The 21298-nt window shown below is 42.6% G+C and overlaps 1 protein-coding gene and 1 pseudogene across 8 annotated transcripts in view; both read left to right on the forward strand.

The window, feature by feature from the left end:
• MKNK1 (MAPK interacting serine/threonine kinase 1) overlaps positions 1 to 19800 on the forward strand; it is a 39387-nt gene extending 19587 nt beyond the window's left edge. For 5 of the 8 annotated variants that reach the window (XM_035122508.3, XM_035122514.3, XM_035122506.3 and 2 more), the window contains 9 exons: positions 1687 to 1766; positions 2074 to 2147; positions 5370 to 5474; positions 10791 to 10846; positions 10943 to 11038; positions 15360 to 15554; positions 16011 to 16175; positions 16837 to 16880; positions 17178 to 19800. In XM_035122508.3, coding sequence (XP_034978399.3) covers positions 1687 to 1766; positions 2074 to 2147; positions 5370 to 5474; positions 10791 to 10846; positions 10943 to 11038; positions 15360 to 15554; positions 16011 to 16175; positions 16837 to 16880; positions 17178 to 17406 — 1044 coding nt within the window. In that variant the 3' untranslated portion in view covers positions 17407 to 19800. The remainder of the gene's footprint in view (positions 1 to 1686; positions 1767 to 2073; positions 2148 to 5369; positions 5475 to 10790; positions 10847 to 10942; positions 11039 to 15359; positions 15555 to 16010; positions 16176 to 16836; positions 16881 to 17177) is intronic. The other 3 variants (XM_060276926.2, XM_088674094.1, XM_088674095.1) reach the window with 1 other exon arrangement.
• Positions 12264 to 13404, forward strand: LOC148685051 (large ribosomal subunit protein mL46 pseudogene; annotated as a pseudogene).
• Positions 19801 to 21298: the final 1498 nt, after the last annotated feature.

The raw sequence follows: 21298 nt of genomic DNA on the forward strand, positions 1-21298 counted from the left end.
TGGTTTCTCTTTAAGGTTTCCAGACTCAAAAGAGAGCAGGGCAATTAAAGGCACAGAAGTCCTGTCCGCTATTGAGTCTGGCAACCCTATTGTTGCATCTAAACTGGAAAACTATAGTTTGGTCAACAAAGAAGATTGTCTTTTAGCTGAGTGTGTGAGGAGGGAGCATGCAAGAACAAAACTCTTCCCCTCTTTTTAGACCATAGTTTTGAGGATTGGAATTGTCTGATTCATCCCAGTAAATTATTAACAGATGGAAGTGGCTTCAGAGAGGCATATTTTCCATTGTGAAAATAAATTTATTTTGTCCGGTCAAATAGGCTGTGCTAGTTTTCCAAACAATACAGAAACCTGCTCACCAAGGGAAAAACCGAGAGCTGGTTGTAGTGTGTATGCTCATCCAAAACAATCTACAAATCTTTGAGAAAACAATGGTCAAGTTCCAGTTTTAAATAAAGCTTGTTTTCTGTCCTATGTTAACTAAATATTAAATAATCATTCCGAAAGTCTTATCCCAAACATCTGCACTAATATAGGCACATTACTTTTGAAATCTACAGCCATGCATATCACATGAGACTGCAGTGTTTGTGACTGCCAGGACTGTGCCCATTGCCTTATCTCCCATGAGATTATCTCCCACTTCCTCTGCTCCTCTTTCTAGGTCAAAATTTGATTTTGAGAGGGTTCTAAATGTATTCATTTACTTGTCTTCATTTCTTGTTGGGAAATAAAAATGTTGAAATATGAACAACTTTATTCAGCGTCACTAATTTTATTCTTTAACCTTTGGCCATGGCCCAAGAAGGGAGATGGGTTGCAATAGAATTACCAATGCAGAAGTCTTGTCGATTTTCAGTGAGAGATGGGCAGAGCAATCCTAGTTCCCAGTCAGTGCTGCTAGAAGGGTTTAGGATGAGACAGAGGTGTTTCTTGGCTGTGTTCTGCTGCTGTGGATCTTCCCACTGTGCCCAGCAAAAGTGCAGTATGCTACATCCTGCTGCTGGCAGCGTTTCCTGTAGTGGTAGCCATTGTAACAACTTGAAATGGAAACAGGGCATTATGGGGGCTTGGTGGATGTGGAACATGCAAAATCTGTATCATGCCAGTAAACATCTATGTTATCAAACATGAAGCAAAGGGTGCCTAATATTTATATGGACATGGCCTCGGTCCAGTATACCTGAAGGAGCGTATCCACCCCCATTGTTCTACCCGGACACTGAGGTCCAGTGCCAAGGGCCTTCTGGCGGTTCCCTCACTGCGAGAAGCCAAGTTACAGGGAACCAGGCAGAGGGCCTTCTCGGTAGTGGCACCCACCCTGTGGAATGCCCTCCCACCAGATGTCAAAGAGAACAACAACTACAGTACCAGACTTTTAGAAGACATCTGAAGGCAGCCCTATTTTGGGAAGCTTTTAATGTTTGATGGACTACTGTGTTTTAATATTTTGTTGGAAGCCGCCCAGAGTGGCTGGGGAAACCCAGCCAGATGGGCGGGGTATAAATAATAATAATTATTTATTATTATTATTATTATTATTATTATTATTATTATTATTATTACTACTACTACTACTACTACTACTATATTTTGTTTTGAAAGGTGACAGATACTAACAGTAGCTGCTCAGCATGATGTTTTTCTGTTGTTGTTTTTTAAAACTGGCTTCTGATTTTATAACAGATAATTGAGAAGAACGCTGGGCATAGTCGTAGTCGGGTATTTCGGGAAGTGGAGACATTGTATCAGTGTCAGGGTAACAAGTAAGTAATTGTTGCAGCATTTAACAATACGTACAGTTATGAGTTTTAAATCTTTAGTGTAATTATATATTGGATGTGACATTGCTTTGAACCCCAAACAGTGTAGTTCACTTAGTGAAACTTGGAAATGTGAACAGTTACACTGTTTTTGTGTTGATTAGAGCACTCCTACAGGTTTTGCAAAAAACACTACCAAAATATTAAGCAAATTTCCCAACGATACTTTTTTGTTGGGTACCCCATAAATTTTGTGGCTTCTATTATAGAACAACAAATTTAATACAACCGCCTTTTTGTTTTTTTAAAGGAACATTTTGGAATTAATAGAATTTTTTGAAGATAATGCAAGATACTACCTTGTCTTTGAAAAACTGCATGGAGGTATGTATGTACGTGGATTTTTTAATCTTCTGGTCAGGATTGAGATTTGGGATATCCGTTTCCTGTGAGAATGCATGCTTCTCCTACATCAGAGCTTGCATTTAGTGCAGCTCTACGTAACTGTCCCATCACTGCCGCTTGTGTAATGGGACTTCCTCCTCCTCCTCCCCTTGTGTGCTCCCTAAACATGTTATGCATCCCCCCCCAACGCTCCAGAGTAGATTTGGGGATGGTGGGGCACATGTGTGGGGTGGGGGTGGGGAGTCCCATGGCACAAGCAGAAATCTTTGCGCCGATGGGATAATTACTTAGCACTGCATTAGAAACAAGCCAAGGTAAAAATGCATCTTAAAAGACTGGATTCTGATGTGTTCGGCACATGCATGTGTAAAGACCGTTTTATTCCATTGGACATTATCCTAATTTGAGCTCTTGGATGTTCTGATTACTGCTTTGCTTGTAAAGGAGATCTTGTATTTTATTATCTACAATTCTTTTGATTGCATATCAGAAGCTAGGGTAGAAATTATTTTTAAAAATGCTTCTTCAGAGGTATCATTGTCAACATTTATTAAAGAAAATGAACTCACAATATCTGGGTTTGGGAACTGAAGATAATGTTGGTTTATGTAAAGTGGATTTGCTGGGTGTTATCTTGAGTAATTTTCTATATATAGCAGACAGATGAAGAATTGGAGCTTCTCTTTTCTTTTTCCTTCCATTTTTCTTTTTCCTTCATCTTTTTCTTCTTCTTCTCCTCTCTCTCTCTCTCTCTCTCTCTCTCTCTCTCTCTCTCTCTCTCTCTCTCTTTGTGTGTTTTTTTTATCAAGATTAGCTTTTTAGTTTTGATTAAAAGATATCTGACATTCATCTTTGTATTTCCCCCCAAATTTTAATAATCTTTTTTTTTAAAGCACCTCTTCAATTTTTTTTGACATGTTGAAGCTGGATAGTATCTACATAGCTGTTTGTCACATGTGACCTTTGGGGGCAGTTATTTTAAAGGGAGGATGAGCACATAGTCTTAGTATTAATGTAACTGGAAACCTATTAAAAGAACGTGTAAATGGTTTCAGAATTCTAACTGCAATATACATTGACTCAAGCTTCTCAATAGTAGTAGTAGGGATGATGATGATGATGATGAGTTAGTATTTCCCCCTGTTTAGTCATTGGACAACTTGGATGTAAAACTGGTTTTCAAATAACTATCAATAAAAGCCCATGCTCTATTCCAGGAAGCTTCAAGTCTGGAATGTTTCTTGGCAGGATCCTGAAATCATTCAGGAAATTGTGCTCACAACTCACAGTGAAAATTTGAATATTATCATGTGGCACTCTGGGGAGGGAGACATTGCTTTTGAGCACTAGAGCAAGCTGTTGTACTAAGCCATTAAAATAGATTAATTAATGAACCATTGCTTCCCCTCTGCAAATAGCTGGAAGTCCATAAAATGTCACTGGTCCTGGTGGTTAGTCCTTGGATTCTTTGGATGGTGGCTCCAGCTGCTTGTTTCACACTCAATGTCTGCGACATCACCTCTGAAAACGGTTTTCTGTGCTTATGGATAGCAGTTGGCATTTTGCCTGCTTTCCATTAAAGCCGATAGGATGTTAAGTGCACAGAACTGGGTGGGCCTAATGGAGAGGCCTTCAAAAACCCAGACTCTTTTAGGCTATTTGCTGATTAGATGTGTGTTTACTTGTGGGGGACAGGCAGGGGGAAAGAACTTGAATGCATGAATTTCAAAATCGCAGGAACAAAAGTAGGAGCTCTTGGCCTTGTGCCTCTCTGAAGTTAGCATGTTCCAAAACTCAGTGAAGTCTATTCTACATTATTATTATTTTTTAAAATGGATTGCTTTGGCAAATTCTATAACTAGATTTATCACTTTATGGATCGTATCCTCCCTCTACTTGAACGCTGCCACTTTGGCAGAGGTAATCCAAGCCCTTTTTGTGCCAGGCTTTGGGAGAATGCATTGGGAAGAGGATTCCTTCCTCCTAGCCCTGCTGGCCTCTGTCGGCCTGCTGCCACCTGGGGAGCGATGCCAGCATCACTGTGGACACAGAGCTCCCCCTTTACCCACCCACCAAATATGTAAGCAGACAGAAGTGTCATTGGTAGCAGACATCAGAAACCGCAAAGTGGGGCTTTCGAAGGTGAGGGCAGGGCTGAGCCAAACCAGAATCCATTGGGTCCTGAGTTGGCTCTCCCGAGATGTGCCAATTGCTGAATGCCACCCCCACAACTTCACCCTGGCTGCTGTGCACAGCTTGAGGCAGGGTGCAGCCATTTGCTTCAGGTGCCGGATCCAACACCCCTGTGCTGCCAACGCAGCCCTGTTACTCTCGTCACTGCTACTGTGCCCTTGCTGCCATGCCATGGTGGCAGAGCAGGTGCAGCTGCAGGTGAGGGTACAGGTGTGGTGTTGGGGCTGACATCAGCGTGGGGGCAGAGAGACAGCAGGGTGGGGTGGGGGTGTTCTGTCCACTGTGGCACAATGTCTTGAGCCAACCCTGGCTGCGGATGTGGTGGTGGCCTTTTCACCCTGCAAAGCACTTCTAGGAAAAGTTGGGTTTCTTCTTACGGTGCACACGTACCAGGGTGATACACGCCTAAAGTCAGATTGGATTTCTTCTTATAAGAAGAGTTTGGTGCATTCTGGCAGCTAGAACAGTTAAACGATAGTAACGTGCTCAGGATTTGTCGAGCCTTTGGTTTTGGGAAATGGACAGAGGGGTAGAGACAAAGGGGGTGGGGATTCTGCTTCTTCTGTGCTGCGACAAGGATCATAAAGAACTTCACATCAAGTGGTTTTGATGCATGGGAGGGCTTTTCCTAAATTCCAGCCGGGCCCTCTCCCAAGGATGATAGGAATTGTGCTCCAGCAACATCTTGAGGCAACAGGCCACTGTAGTATATGCACTTAGATTTGGAGTAAGTCCTATTGAATTTGGGATTTGCTCCTGAAAAATCACGCATAGGTCAAGCTGTGTGTTCTCTATTATAGAGCTGTGAAATTGTTGGCTGCTAAAAGCAAATACATAGTTACCTTTGGCCCTGTTCATGTTGAAAGGAGAACCGTGCTATTCAACTTGAATCTTAACATGTGTGTTCACACTACAGTACAGAGTCTGTTGGATGCTTTGAGTCTAGCATAGTTTGCTTTCAAGTCACACTGCATTTTTCAAAGCACCTGCTTGCCTTTTTCTCCACAGGTTCTATCCTGGCCCACATACAAAAGCAAAAACACTTTAATGAGAGAGAAGCCAGCAGGGTGGTGAGAGACATCGCCTGTGCTCTGGATTTCCTCCACACAAAAGGTGAAAACGTGTTTCCTCCATTTTACAGGCTCATTAGCCAGCAGTGTTCAAGCCAGACAAGGTCTGCTAACATAAATACAAGATCAGCATGAAAAGCAGGGCATTTCTGTGATTTACTCCCACCCCACACACATGTGACATGCCAACTAGCACTGGAGCTACTGCTGTTGGCTTCGTGCCACAGGGTCTGTGATTAGCAAGAATTGGTTGACACGGTGATTCAGGGTACATGTCATTTGCAAAAGCCTACTGGTATTTGGAGATGATGACTAGTATTCATGCTGCACTAGAAGGTAACTATTGTGTCTGGTAGCCAAATAGGTTTGGGCTTTATGAAGGAAGCTGGTTGTTTGATCAAGCTTTTGAGTTGGGGATAATGGGCAAATGAAGGTTGATAAATACGTCTGCAAGCTAACTGCTTTTTTGCAATAGGCTTTTAAAAGTTTAAGGCTCCAGTTCATTACTATGAATGTTCCTGAGAGCAGGTACCAAGGGTTTAGGGATAAATGTAAGCTATATACATCTGGTTCTGGAGTGGCAGAGGACCTGCCATGTTCATTTGCATAGCTGTCAACTCCCGGATTGAAAAATAAGGGATCAGCAGCGGTGCGGCACCGGAAGTCGCTTCTATGCATGTCCAGACGTGTAGAAGCAACTTCCGGTGCTGGCGCTGCCTGATTTCCGGTGCCCAGGCATGGGCAGAGCGGCACCCAAAATTGGTTCTGCACATTTCACAAATGAGCCGCTGTTAATTTCCAGGCAAGCAGTTTAATTTCAGAGAAACTGGTGTGAGAAACCATCTCCATTCAGACATTCGTGGCAGAAATGTTTGTTTTGCTCTTTTAGATCTCCAGAATATTCTTTTTATGCTAAATTAAAAGTAAAAGCCAAGTAAAGGCTAAAAGAAAGATCGAGAGAGTTTTCTTCCTCATTATTTGATTAAAAACTGATGTAACTACTTAGGTATGTTATTTTCCGGTACCACCCTAGCAACAACTTACCAGTGTGCTTTGAAGGTGGCAGAATTCCATTTGAGGGCTTAGAATTGGAGGGGCTTGAATGACTAGTCTGCTAGAGAAATTGATTTGTGGAAATAGCTTTGCTGAGTTGAATAGCTTGCCTTGAGATGGAGAGAGTGAAAACAAATACTGAAGCAGAGACGTTTTGTTTAGAGTGGTTAAGGACCGAAGCTTGGAGTCAAACACAAGTTGGGTGGACTTGAGGTGAAAACAGAAGATGAAGCTATTGGATATAATCTGCACTGAATAATCGTTGGTAATGACTTAATGAGGTGTAACAGGGCTATGGGGACATCCTTTATTTCTTGAAGTATATAGAGGGGGATGCCTGCCTGCCTACGCAAAATAAATTAGTATTATTAGCTTCTATCTGAAACCAGTAAGAGGTCATCTGGCATTTTGGCAGTGGTGTGTGTGTGTGTGTGCTATCCTCAGAATGTTGATGACATAGCTCTCCTTTCTTTTTGACTCCAGGGGAGCAGTGGCAGTCCTAAATCAGTGCATGGTATCTTTAAATGCTCTGGCCTGACCTAAACATCACAGAGGGTTTGGTCCGGTTTCCGCCTGCAGGAATGGCGGACCTGTTTTCCATCTCTCTGACCTTCGTAAGGAATTTGGCGGTTGCTAGGGGAGTAAATGGCAACCCCCTACCCTCTCCGGGGGTTACGGAGAGGGGCCGCTGGCCCGCGATGCCCCCAGACCCACTCCGACTGTTTTTGGAGTGGGGGGAGCTTGGGCTGAGCACTTACGACGGCCAGGACTCCCGGACGCTAATCTGCATGGCGGGGATTTCCATGGTTAAAGAAGATAATTAGGCTTAAATCTATGGACATACTTCAGAAGGAGGGGAAGAAGCGCTGTTTACTGCTGAGAATTTTAAGCTGCTGAGTGAGAGGAGTCAAAGAATGTACGGCATCTGGAAGAAGGATTGATGGGGACGGAGCGATAAGGGAAGCAAGTTTTTATTTTTTCTTCATATTGTTGCCTCGTACCTTCCCGGACGCGATGTCCTGGCTTGTTTGGAGTGAAAGAGAAGCAAAAGACTGTGTGAGTTGAACTTTATAGCTGTTGTTACTGAGCATATTTCTTAAAGATGTGAAGTTGCCGATGAGAAAAGCCCCCCCCTAGTCAGACGGAAGGAGCTCTGGACGCGTTCGGAGGATTTATGAGCTGTGACGCACTTTAAATTGGAGCAGCGACCTGAAGCTAAGTTCAGCTATAGGGCAAGGAGATCCATTAATTTACCAAGAGTTCATGGTTGGATGTTTGGGTCTCCTGCCTGAAAAAGCTGTAAATTCTATAAAGATAAATAAATCGTAAATCTTCATGGCTATGAGAGAAAATGAAAGTGATTTGAGCCTTTCAAGATGGCGCTGCTACTTCGTCGCAACAGGGAGCTCCACTAAGAAGATTTATGGGGAGGCTGGACTGATTAACTCACACAGGAGAAAGAACATCTGTGAAACTTCGTTTGATATTTATCTCAGCAGCTGGAACAATCGGATGAAAGTGGAAAACACCTATGTGACTGTAAGGGGAAGATTTGGAATATTATGAGCTTGGAGGACGATTTGAACTTTAGAAATAAGACGGCAGTGGACAGTTGCGAGGAATTCCCAATTTCTTGAAGCATGGGAACCCAAAAATAAATTATTCAGATGATTTGGCATAACATTCGGTTTGATTGATATATATATGTGTATAATTTGAAATATTGAATGTGATATAATTGGTTTTAATTGGAAAATTAATAAAAATATTTTTTTTAAAAAAAAATAAACATCACAGAGGGTTTAACTTGGCGGTGACAACCAGGAAGGAGTTCCGAGGTCGCGGTGAATGACTCGGTGACAATGCTGGTACAGTGTGTGGCAGCTGTGAAAACAGAGAATTCTATGTTAGAGGGACCATTAGGAAATGGATTGAAAATAAAGCTGCCAGTACTATATTATATTATGTGAACCTGTGGTGAACCCACTTGGAGTGCTTTGTATAGTTCTGAATGAATATTGTAGAGCTGGAAAGGGTTCAGGAGAGGGCAGCCAAGAGGGTTTGAGCAACACACCTATAAGGAAATATTACAATGTTTAGTGCATTATCATTTAGAAAAAAAGTTGAGTATGGGGGAGACATGATATGCATAAGATCAGGTATGATGTGAAGAAAGTGGGCAGAGAGTTGTTTTTCTCTGTCTCATAAGATCCTGGGGTCACCCAAGGAAGCTGAATGTTGGAGACAAAAGGAAGTATTTCACACCGCACACAATTAAACTGTGGAATTAGCTACCACAGGATGCCGTGATAGCCACTGATTCAGGCAGCTTTGGAAGGGGATTGGACAAGTTCATGAAGGATAAGACTTCCAGTGGCTCTGTACAACCTCCAGAATTGGAGGCAGTGTGCCTCTGAGTCCCAGTTGCTGGGGTCATGAACAGGAGAGGGCTGTTTCCCCTGTGTCTTGGTTGCAGCCTTCCCACAGGCATCTTGTTGTCCACTGTGAGAACAGAATGTTGGACTAGATGCCCCTTTGGCATCTCTTCTTATGCTCTTATGTTATCCAGCAAATTGAAACTCCAACCAGATGAGTTGGAGGTGGAAATACTGTGAAGTCAATCTGGAAGAAAGGGTTTGACATGTTCTAGGTGTTCGAGGGAACTGTGTTTAGTCTGCAAAAAGAGCAAAAAGTCTTAGGGTACCTTAAAGACTAACAGATTCCATGTGACGTAAGCTTTTGTGAACTAGACAGGCAGGTGGCTGCAACCAGGGGCACTTCTGCTCATCTTCAACTGCAGCTTTTCCTAGAGAAGGCTGATCTTGCCACAGTTACACATTCGTTGGTTGCTTTGAAATTAGACACACTCTTTTTGGGTTTGCCTTTCAAATGGGTCCAGAAATTTCAGTTGAAACAAAATGTTATTGGGAGCTCAGTCCTATTAAAGTATTGCACCAATAGGAGTCTTAACAACATCCAGGGTAGCAGGGAGGAAGCACAGGTCATTGCCCTAAAGGGTTTTAGATTTGGATATTTGAGTGGTTGTGTACATAATTGCACCCTGAGGTCATTAAAAGAGGCTCTCTACCATACCTCTGCTGTATGGAGAATGTGAATGCTGGATTGGATTTTCTCATTAGGAGCATTCAGAGTATGGAATTCACTGTTCCAGGCATGCTTCTCCACTTCTTTCAGCATGTAGAGATAGCAGGTTAAAAAGATTACATTTCAATATTTTATGGTGCTGTTCAATGATTTGTGGTTTTATTCTTAAATCGATACTAAGCCACATGGAGGCTGTGATTTCAGTGGAAGATGTAGGGTGTAAATATTTTATATAAACCAAATAGTGAACTAGGAATAGTATGAATGCTTGCTGATCGGGAATTCTGTGGCTTGCTTTGTTTTAAACTGTCCATGGAGCTTGCTGCTCACTGGAGGAGAGAGATGCCAAGAGCAGCGATGCCCTGCAAAAGACTTTACACGCAGAGCTGTTAAAATTATGTTTTGGGAAAGAAGCTACGCAGTGGGAATACATGTTTCTGGAATCATCTACAGCCATATCTCTTGATTTTTGTCATTTAGTTTATGGTTCCACTGTGTACTATTAACATTTTTATTAAACAACAGCACACACAATATTAAACAGGAAACTGAAGCAATTGCTACAGTTCAGCACCTAATCATTTTGCTGTTTAAAATTACAGAAATCTCAGAAGGTGAGAGAGGCTTGTTTTTCATCACCTTGCTGCAGTAGAATGCTTGTGGGTTTTTCCTTGCTGCTTTTTAATTGTAAGACTCTGTATTAGTGTTGTGCAGAAAGTTCCAAAATAAACTTTTTTTCCAGTACATATTTTTCTTAAACAGTGCTACATACCTGACACAATATGAGGATTTCCTGTGGAGGGTTCAAGCCTCCCAGCAAAGCCCCTTTCTGTTTAATTTAGTGTCATGAAAATTGCTGCAGCATGACTCTTTTCCATGCTGCTTGGAAATGTCAGAAGCCTGTGGTCATATGGAAGGAGATGATGCCATGTCCTCATCTTACATTGGCACTGCCCCTCTCAGAAATATGATCAGTGCTGGCAGGGGAAGGAGGCATGGCATGGGCTCCATCCCCATGTGACTGTGGCCATTTAGGGCTGCTCAACCTGGTTGACTGTACCCTAGTATCCTGGTTTGGCAAAAAATGCAGCTTGCAGCCTGCTTGATTACAGCTTCAGCCTGTATGTTAACACCAAGAAGCAAATACCGCTCTTTTCTTTTCAGTTTGACACAACTCATTCCTTCTTGTTTTATATGTTAGGTATTGCTCACCGAGACCTAAAACCTGAAAACATATTGTGCGAATCTCCCAGTAAGGTACATCATTCTTTTGTGATACTCTTTTGGTTGTTGTTAGGTGGATTTCAGGGTTGAGTGAGTTAATTTCTGGTTTTTCTCCTTCCCTCCTTTCAGGTGTCGCCAGTGAGAATTTGTGACTTTGACCTTGGAAGTGGGGTGAAACTCAACAGCGCATGTACTCCAATCACAACTCCTGAGTTGACCACTCCAGTATGTAGACTACTATGTTGTTCTTCTATTAGCTGTACTCTTGAAATGAAGGGATAAGGATGGGCATCTTATCTATGAAACTTAATCTTTTGTACCCCAAAGTTGCACAAATGTGCATGGTAATCAAGTTGCAGTTTAGCAGCATTGCCAAAGGTGGAATTTCAGGCATGTTGGTTGAATGTACTCCAGTCTCTTGCAGATATCAAGCAGTTGGTGCCCTGACAACTTCATATTGATTTTTTTTAAAAGGACACTCAAAGTAAACTAGTCTTTTGCAGGGCAATTGTTCTTAAGTTATGTGAAGTGTGTATAGCAGACCTCATCCAACCTTCAAATCTGCATACTCAATTTTTGCAGCTAAAGGAGACAATTTCCTACATAGTAATGGTGCTCCATACGCGGGTGGTGCTGTGATCTAATCCACAGAGCCTAGGGCTTGCCGATCAGAAGGTCGGCGGTTTGAATCCCCGCGACGGGGTGAGCTCCCGTTGCTTGGTCACAGCTCCTGCCAACCTAGCCGTTCGAAAGCACGTCAAAGTGCAAGTAGATAAATAGGTACCACTACAGCGGGAAGGTAAACGGTGTTTCTGTGTGCTGCTCTGGTTCGCCAGAAGCGGCTTAGTCATGCTGGCCACATGATCCGGAAACTGTACGCTGGCTCCCTCAGCGAGTAAAGCGAGATGAGCGCCGCAACCCCAGAGTCGTCTGTGACTGGACCTAACGGTCAGGGGTCCCTTTACCCTTTTTATAGTACTCCAGCCCTAGTTACAGGATGTAAGATTTTGCACAAAGTCCGGGCTTCAAAAGAGGTACTTGAGAGGTGTCTTATACGGTTTCCTCTCTCCCTCTCCCTCCTATCTCTGCAAAGAAATGTAACATCACATTCATGAGATCTGCTTCCAGTTTATGGGACCGAACTGCCACCCAGCCATTTGTGTGAGGGCCTCTGGGTCACAAGACTGGCGTATGTGGCTGGCAGCATGCAGAAATGATACATTGTGGAGAAGGACTTAAATGCTGCATAGGAGAATAGGATGCTACATTAGACCAAGTCAGACTTTTGGCCTGTCTAGCTCAGTCTTGCCCTCACAAGAAGTAGTCAACAAGGGTGCCCCTCCAGATGCTGTTGGACTACAACATCCATCATACTTGATCTTTAGTCGTGGTGGCCAAGGCTCATGGGAATTGTAGTTCAATAACATCTGGAAGGCACCGTGTTGGCTATCCCTGGTCTGCACTCACTGGCAGTAGTTCTACAGAATTCAGGGTAGAGACTTTTTTGCAGTCTCACCTGGTGTTGGCAGGGATCAAACTTTGCATATGTAACCCATGTGCTGTACCATGGAGACTATGACTCGAAAACATGGTGGCACCCTTAGCCAGGGTGCGGCTGAGCGGGCCTGCGGCGAACTGGCCGATCCGTGCTTGTTGGAGGGGGCTTTCTGGCGGCTCTGCAGCAGCCAGGCCGAAATGGAGGCTTTTCAGAGTGCTTTGCTTGCAAAGGCCGCCCAGAGTCAGTCAGGAGATGAGTCCGGAGGAGAAATAAATGATGGAGCGGCTGCAGCAGGTGGAGATGGAGAAAAGCCTCTATTCAGACCACGAAATTGACCGCTTTGCAGAGGAGGAGCGTCTGGGGACGGACGGACGGGGAGATGATGATGACACTGGGCAGGAGATTGTGCTGTTTCAAGATGTGGAAGACTTGTGGGAACAGAAATTCTGGAAGTTCAATCCTGCCCCACGGATAACAGAGAACAAGAAAAATGACCGGACATCTTTGAACAGGAAGTTAGACCAGAACCTTTAGCTCCTGGTTAAGCAAAAGCTTGGTGACCAAGACATTTGGCTCTTACCTCAAACAGAGTGGCAAGAAGGGGAGACTCTGCGATCCACAGCAGAACGGGCCTTGGCGCCTCTCTCAGGAACCCACACGGAGGCCAAGTTCCTAGGCAATGCGCCATGTGGCTTTTACAAGTACCGTACAAGTTCCCCAAGGCGGCCCAGACAGAAGGCGGCACGGGAGCCAAGGTCGTCTTCTTCAAGGCCCACCTGCAAGGCAGCCACTTGCCTTTGGCCAGTGAGAAAGTGGACTACGTCTGGGTCAGCAAAGGGGAGCTGGCGGACTACTTGAAACCCAAGTACCACTCCCAGGTTGCTTGCTCTCTTGTGGACTTGTGAGTGCTGGAGGTGGTGTTTTTATCCCCTTGTCAAGATTACAGGGAACTGCCTTGGGCAAAGAATTTGTTCAGTGTTTGTTTCATGTTTGCAGAGCTGTGTTTGGCCCTGGACAAGGATCCCATTTGTGTGCGTATTTTCCTCTTCGCTAAATAAGAGTAAAAAAAAAAAAGCGAGCGAGAGAGAGAGACTATGACTCTTCCTCAAGCCAACGCTCAGGGCTGTATTTAATTGCATGGGCATGTGGGAAGTTTCTGCTACAGCATAACACTGTTTTACTGGAGGCAAGCTATCCAATCATTAATATTATATTGATAATGCTAACATTTCACCATCCTTTTAGGGGAATATTGATTTGAAGGGTTTAAGAGAACCAGCTGCAAAATGAACGTGTTTGATCTGAAAGGCATTAACTTCGTTAGTATTAAATAATATATGTGTTAATATAGCACCACCAATGTCTTAACAAAAATAAACGCCTTGGGGAACTTGCAATCTAAAGTCTGATATGGGATAAAACAGAGGCAAAGGGAGAAAGTTATAAATGTGGGTAAACATGGGGAGTGGAGTAGTGAATATGCATTCAATTACATTTCAGCTTACGGCTTCACAGAATCAGTGGAGAGAGAGAGAGAGAGAGAGAGAGAGAGAGAGAGAGAGAGAGAGAGAGAGAGAGAGAGAGAGAGAGAGAGAGAGAGAGAGAGAGAGAGAGAGAGAGAGAGAGCTGTTTGGGGAGGTTGTTTCAGACATAATGGGCGTGAAAGAAGAATGAGTGGAAGAATGATTTAAGGGAGCAGGAAACCTGAAAAAAATGTAGAATTGCGGAAGCAAACATATGCACACTTCATATTTGCAAATCCAAAGTATTGCAAAAAGTTAGTGTGAACTCCAGATCTCCTCTTGCTCTTTTCCTGCTTCCAGATATCCTTGTTGGTGACAACTGTTAAATTTATCACCCTTGTTCCCTCCCTGTTTTCATTCAGCGCATTGAATTGCGGCTACATCTGTATTCCTCCTTGCTGCTGTTACGTTGCAGCAATATAGTATATGTGTGGAAAATATATGCTCTGTTTAAGAATGGGTTACGCCACTACATTAACAATGTCTTACTGTGCAGAAATAGTCTAAAATTGTCCTTTTTCAAATGCCACATATTATATGTGATGTGAAATAATTGTATTCACACACTTGCACACTGCCCTGGAATCTGTTTATAAAGGGAAGTTAAGCAATATTTTTAATGAATAATTACTGAAATAGCTAAAAATTAAAATCCTTCATGATATCATTTGCTTCTGCATAAGCCTTGCTGTTGCCCAGCAACTGTTCGGTATTTTATTGCCAGAGTTGTGGGTGGCAAACCAGCAATCTCATGCTTATTTGCAAGGAGTGTGAAATTTACCATGAGTGAAAATCATTGGTTTTAAACATGCTGGCTTGGTATTGTGTTATGAGTGTGAATTAGACTTGCACTACAGATTTGTTCCTGGTGTTTTGGAGTCTGCATCTGCCTGCCTTGGAGTGAATGGTTTGCAGTAGGTTGAATTTCCAGATTGTTAACCATCTGCATCTATGGTAAAGTAGGTGGTTAACAGGGTAAGTCCTGAGTAGTACCTAGTTCCCTCCTGGCCACTATCCTAGCATCCACCTATCACCTGGCCATTATCTTGCCTTGGATTTCCTCAACTTTGTATTCAAAAGTATCAGTAGAAGAACTCCCTGTGCTGGGCTTATACTCTGCCAGCTTTGTATGAAAAGGTTAGATATTCAGAGAGTCATGAGGTTTTGTGATAAATAATAATCTGATGTGGTAACATGAAAAAAATGTATTAAAATGGTCTGAAAACAGCAACCACCTAGCACAGGAGCATCTATCGACTAGTATGCTTTAGATCAGGCACCCCCAAACTTCGGCCCTCCAGATGTTTTGGACTACAATTCCCATCTTGCCCAACCACTGGTCCTGTTAGCTAGGGATCATGGGAGTTGTAGGCCAAAGCATCTGGAGGGCCACAGTTTGAGGATGCCTGCTTTAGATGCTCCTTTGAAAACAAAAGACCTGGGGCAGTTAGCAGAAGTTTTTCTGTCACTTTAATTTGGCTTGAGTTTTGTTTTTGTCTTAACTCTCTCATATGTGCTTTGCTAGTGTGGTTCTGCAGAGTACATGGCCCCCGAGGTGGTGGAAGTCTTCACAGAAGAAGCCACATTCTACGACAAGCGCTGTGATTTGTGGAGCTTGGGTGTGATATTGTATATCATGCTCAGCGGGTACCCGCCTTTTGTGGGGAACTGTGGTGCAGACTGCGGCTGGGACAGGGGAGAAGTCTGCAAAACTTGCCAGGTAACTAGATAAGTATGTTGGGCACGTGTGGAGGGAAGGTAGCAGCAATTTCCACCCCTGCACATCTTCAGAAGTGATTTGATTGGAGAAGGGCTATATGTTGTTGCCTTCAAGAGCTGCAGAGTTCCATTCTAAAGCTACGTTAGTGAATACTGTTTGCTGCCTATAGCTCCTTTGTCGCAAAGCAGTGGGATATAGATTCATTTAATAAAGACGAGCAATGCTAGTCTTCCACCAACTCTCAGGAATATAGGGCTGTAACGATTTTAAGGTGACTTGGGTCATTCTGTAAAAGGTTGGAAATGAAAGTTTTAAGTCGTCAACTTCTGTCAATGTAATCTCTATCTATCTATCTATCTATCTATCTATCTATCATCTATCTATCTATCTATCTATCTATCTATCTATCTATCTATCTAACTATATATCATCTATCTTTATGTGTGTTTATTCCAGAGCAAGCTGTTTGAGAGTATCCAGGAAGGCAAGTATGAGTTTCCTGAAAAGGACTGGTCTCATATTTCCAGTGATGCTAAGGATCTCATCTCAAAGTTACTGGTCCGGGATGCCAAGGAGAGGCTTAGTGCTGCTCAGGTTCTGCAGCATCCATGGGTACAAGGTGTAAGTTACAGTGGTGCCTTTCAACAACATTTATTTCTATAGAAGCATCTGTATGCGTGGTGTTTCATAAAGTAACATAGATAGTAATAAGCACAGGTTTCTGTACAGGATATATCTTTGTCATGTACTAGGCCAGGCATAGGCAACCTTGGCTCTCCAGATGTTTTAGAACTACAACTCCCATGATCCCTGACCACTGGCCCTGCTAGCTAGGGATCATGGGAGTTGTAGTTCCAAAACATCTGGAGAGCCAAGGTTGCCTATGCCTGTACTAGGCTATAAAAGTGAATAGTGGTTGAGCCTAGAGCCATGTGGCTCACGATTTTCATTAGTAGTGCTTGTAAAGGGCTAAATTATTTCCATGCATCCTCAATATCTCTACCGTAGCCTGAACAGGGATTTTAGAGAGAGACTAATTCTAGGTTCAGTTTAGGAAGAATCAGGTTCTCCTTATGTTGATATGGGCAAAATGCAAAGTCTTACGTATTTTGTTCTTGTGATCTCTCTATTTCTATGCTCATTGCCTGTATCTGACTATCGAATTCACCTGAAATTTAATCTGTTTATAAATGGCCATTCCATATAGTGAACTCTGTAAAGATCCATTTTTTTTTCTGCTAAGGATCCTCAACTAACCTTGTATCATTTCCATTGTGTGCAGCATGCTTCTGAAAGAGGACTGCCTACACCACAGGTTCTCCAAAGGTAACCTTTCCTGAGCATCTCACACAACTAGATGAAAGGGTGGTTGCCGGGTGGATCCAATCAAATCAGGGGAGTTTAGGGACGAAGCAGTGGGCTGCATTAGTCAGAAGAGCTCTTTGCCAAGAGCGCGTGGCTTCCATATTCTGAAGGACTACGGCTTTTTGTGGTTCTTACTTTATTTGGAAATTAATCACAGAACTTAACTTAGTTATGTATAAGAGAGGCAATGAAGAGACAACCTGTGCCTTTCTGACAGCTTTTAAGGTCTCAACTGAAATTTTCCTTCCCCACCTACAGGAACAGCAGCACAAAAGAGCTGACTCTCTTTGCAGCTGAGGCCATTGCCCTAAACCGCCAGCTCTCCCAGCACGAGAACCAGCTCAGTGAAGAGCAAGAGAGCATCACTCAGGCCATCTGCTCCCTGAAGCTTTCTCCCCCCTCCAAATCCCGCCTTGCCAAACGCAGAGCCATGGCTCAGGCCACGAAAAGCAGTGACTTCCAGCCTGCCCCTCATGCAGCTCTTTGATGTACATTTCCTGTTTGCCAGAGTTGGGGGGGGGTCAGCTTTTGTATGGTAATTTTAAAGAACTCATGGGTGCACCAGTGTTTTAAAAAGACTTTTTTTCCCAACAAAGTTTATGATGAAGTGATTTAAGGGACTATTTCCTTGGGATTTTTTATTTTTTTATTTTTTTATTTTTTAATGAATGTGTTGAGTTATATGATGTTCTTAAATGACATTGCTGCTGTGTTACTGACATAACAAACCACATAAGGCAATGTTTGCACACAGTGTTCTGTAACCAGAAGATAAATCTCTGCCACCAGCCCTGTGAATAGTGGAAATGTGGCTTGGAGTTCACAGGCTCCTGAATGAGCTTAAAATAGTTGCACAACACCAGATCTCTACCTGCAGTCACCAAATAATTATTCTGACCATCCTTTAGGAAGCTTTGCTTATCTGCATTTTTTAGCTTTCTTTGCTATAAGTTCTGAGTTTGAGCTAAATGTACAAACTCCTTATGGTGTTTGGTGGTTGCTTTCTGTAGTACTTGTAACTTATTAGGGGCCTTTACTTGCCTGGATGTCTGCCCATGTGACATTCAGAAGGTTCAAAGCATGTTTATTTCATGCAGAGATAATATCATCAGAATTGGGTCATTTCCACCCTCAAATCAAAATAATATTTTGACACTGTTACAGGTTACATCTTAAAAACTGTTGCCAAAAATGAATTTTGAAATCAGCCCTCGGGGTGTAAATACTTCCTATCCTTGGTAACGCCTTTCGTTGTTGACATTTCCAGGTGATCTACTTTTGCAATTGCTTGAAGCAAAGGGCTCAATTCTTTATAAACCATTTCCCCAAGGAACCTTTTCACTATGACCCTACCGAAAAGATCAAAATGTTACTGCCCCTGTGTGAGCAACACTGCAAAGCTGCTTCCTCTTATGGTGGTGGTCTACACAGAACTGGGAATGTCTGAAAGCTTGTAAATATGTGCACTCTAGTGGCATGTAGCACCGTGACAGTGCACTGCTTGTGCGGTCTGCTTTGTGTGTTTGGACAGGTGTTAGCAGTGATGTCAAAGCTATGTGCAGCGCCACTGCAAGGAAGAGCTTCCTTCACAGTGCCCACATCATGACCATAATTTGGACTGGTCCTGATTTGGGGAGTCATGAGGTATTCTCCTAGCTCCTTGCTTAAATATTTCCCCTGGCTGGCTAAACTAATCCCATAATTGTTTGCTTCAAATGAGGTTTGTGTTGTAGCATGCTCTAATTTTAAACTTCGCCATCTTGCATTTTTCCAGAATTGTTTTCTCCATCTCCAACCACCTGAGGAGCACTTAATTGTTTGCTTGGACAGTGGTCCTGGTTAGCAACGTAATTTCTAAGTGCAATTTTGGTGAACAGTCTTTTTTTGTAAGCAGAAACATATACCATTGAGATTGGGGCTGCCCTTAATTTCGGACATGGTGGGTTCTTGCTGTTGAAATATACATTCCATATTTATTTACAGATATATAATTGAAGTTGGAGAAGGGGAGCCTGCAGGGTTCGCATATGCCGTTTTTGTAGCGCACATTTTCTCATGATCACTTGTGACTTCTTACTCAGCTGTTGCTCTGCCTGCAACCCTTCCCATATTGTCTCAGATAACAGACTTTGTTTGGAATAGGCTTGGAACATGTTAAGCCTTGCAGGCTCCAGTGCAATGAGCTTTTGAGTGGGTTTGTGGCAATATAAGTGATGGAAGTAACATCAGATTGTTTTTTTAAATTAAGTATACCACTGAGGATTAAGTTGGTGGTTTGAAAATCACCTGTGGTCCCACAACAGTCTATTTTAACACAAAGCTAGTGACTTCATCTTCATTATCTTAAGAAGCCTTGCTTTATTGGAAGTGCTATGGCTGTTCACCTCAGGAAATTCAAGTAGTTTTTTTAATCAAGAAGATTATTTAAATTTGCTTGTAGCTGTTGAGAATTTAGGCCAGTGAATTGTGAAAAGTGGGAAGAATCTAACTTTTAAAAGAGAAGTGTTCATGTTGAAGGAGCAGGAGATGGAACAAAGTCAACATGCTGGAAGGATCTGAATCGCAGTTATCCTAACTCAGCCTGCCTATCTTCACGTTTTGCCTTTAAATAAAAGTTATGTATTTATACGCTTTTTATTATGACTGCACATGAAGAATGGCTACACTTAAGGTCTTTTTTACATTGTACCATTAGTGAAGGTTATTAATTATATTATTATATACTGTGGTTTTTTAAATGTACTTTAAGCTTTTACAGTTTTAACGTGCTCCATAGCTAATGGTTTTTTTAAGGCATTGGAAAACTCAGGAAGAAATCTCCCTATGTATGTGACACATTAATTAATAGTGTACTGAGAATTAAACTTACCTCATCTCTAAACTGGGTTGTTGTGGTTTGTTTCCTTTTTACTATTTGAATTACTCTACAGATCCCCTTTTCTCAAACTGGATGTAACGTTGCAGTCCTATACAGAAGTATGCCCCATTTAGTTCAGTGGAGCTTAATCCTAGGTGTAGAAATGTTGCCTAAGAAATGCAGAGATTCTCTCACAGTAGAGTAGAGGTCTAAACAAAGGGAATACTCCCTCCTCACAAGCAGCCCAAGGAGCACTGAACATGCTAAGTGACAACCTGGAACAGTGGGCCATTTGGAAAAGAAAAATGGAAAACTCTCTGAGTGAATTGACCTCCTTGGGCCCCTTACATTTTGAACTACCCTGGAGTATGTTGTGGCTGGCTGGCCAGAACCTTGAGCAACAGGAGGTAACGATACAATGCAACACTTGGCTGCTGTTTCTGTTAGTTTCAATCACTATTTTCAGCCCTGCAAAGGAAATTATAACTTGAGTATATATTGCTTCTTGCCTAACTCACCCGCTAAAACATTTCTTGCTCTGTGTGTGTGAGAGAGAAAGCGAGTGCAAATAATCCAGCAAATAAATATTGGAGTTTGTATTCCCGCAGTGCAAGAATTCTGCAGTGTGTCTGCATGGGTTCTTTACTATCGGTATTCTTAAACTGTAATTCATCCTTTAGCTTAAACAAAGCTCTAAGAAAACTCCCTCTCCCCTATTGCTGGTATAAAAATAATCCATTGATCTTAGACCCATGTGGGTATATTTTCCCCAGAGACACTAATTTTGTGTATGATCATTAGAAAAGGGGCTGTTTTGCAAATTAGCTTTTTGAAAGAAAAGACCTGCCTATTTAATTCTCAAGGCTTTTCTTTTGGACCATTCCTGTGGTAAGGTTTCTTTAGGAACCTGCTACCATGGCAACGGAAGGCTTGACAATTCTGAAGAAGCATATGTTGGTGCCCACTCTCAGAGCTTCCACTTTACTGCTTACTATTTCATTTCTTTCTTTCATTTATTTGCTACTAATCCAATAATGGAGACACTGCAGTTTTGGGTATATGATTAAGAAGGCTCAGTCTTAGAAATGAGTAGCCTTCCTTCTCTTGGCATTACTTCTTCTGCCAATAGGAGCAACAACAACACATTATAGAGACTGTATTTTTTTGAGAATTTTAAGGAAAAACCATCTTCCACAAAAGCTGCTGCTTGCCTTCTATCACTGTGCCATACAGAGCGTGCTCACGTACGGTTTATGTGTGTGGTACGGAAGCTGTACTTCTCAGGACAGAGCAGGGCTGTGTAGAATTATTAAAACAGCAGAGAGCATTATTGGCTGCTCACTCACCACCTTAGAACAAATCTATACCACCAGGTGCCATAGAAAAGCACTAGACATATCAAGAGATCCAACGCACCCTGGTCACCATTTGTTTCAGCTCCTGCCATCGGGACGGAGATATAGAACAATGCAGGCAAGAACGAGCTGTCTCAGGAACAGTTTCTTCTCTAGAGCGATTTTGG

Source organism: Zootoca vivipara, chromosome 7 (assembly GCF_965207765.1).
Source record: "Zootoca vivipara chromosome 7, rZooViv2.hap1.1, whole genome shotgun sequence".
Taxonomy (NCBI): domain Eukaryota; kingdom Metazoa; phylum Chordata; class Lepidosauria; order Squamata; family Lacertidae; genus Zootoca; species Zootoca vivipara.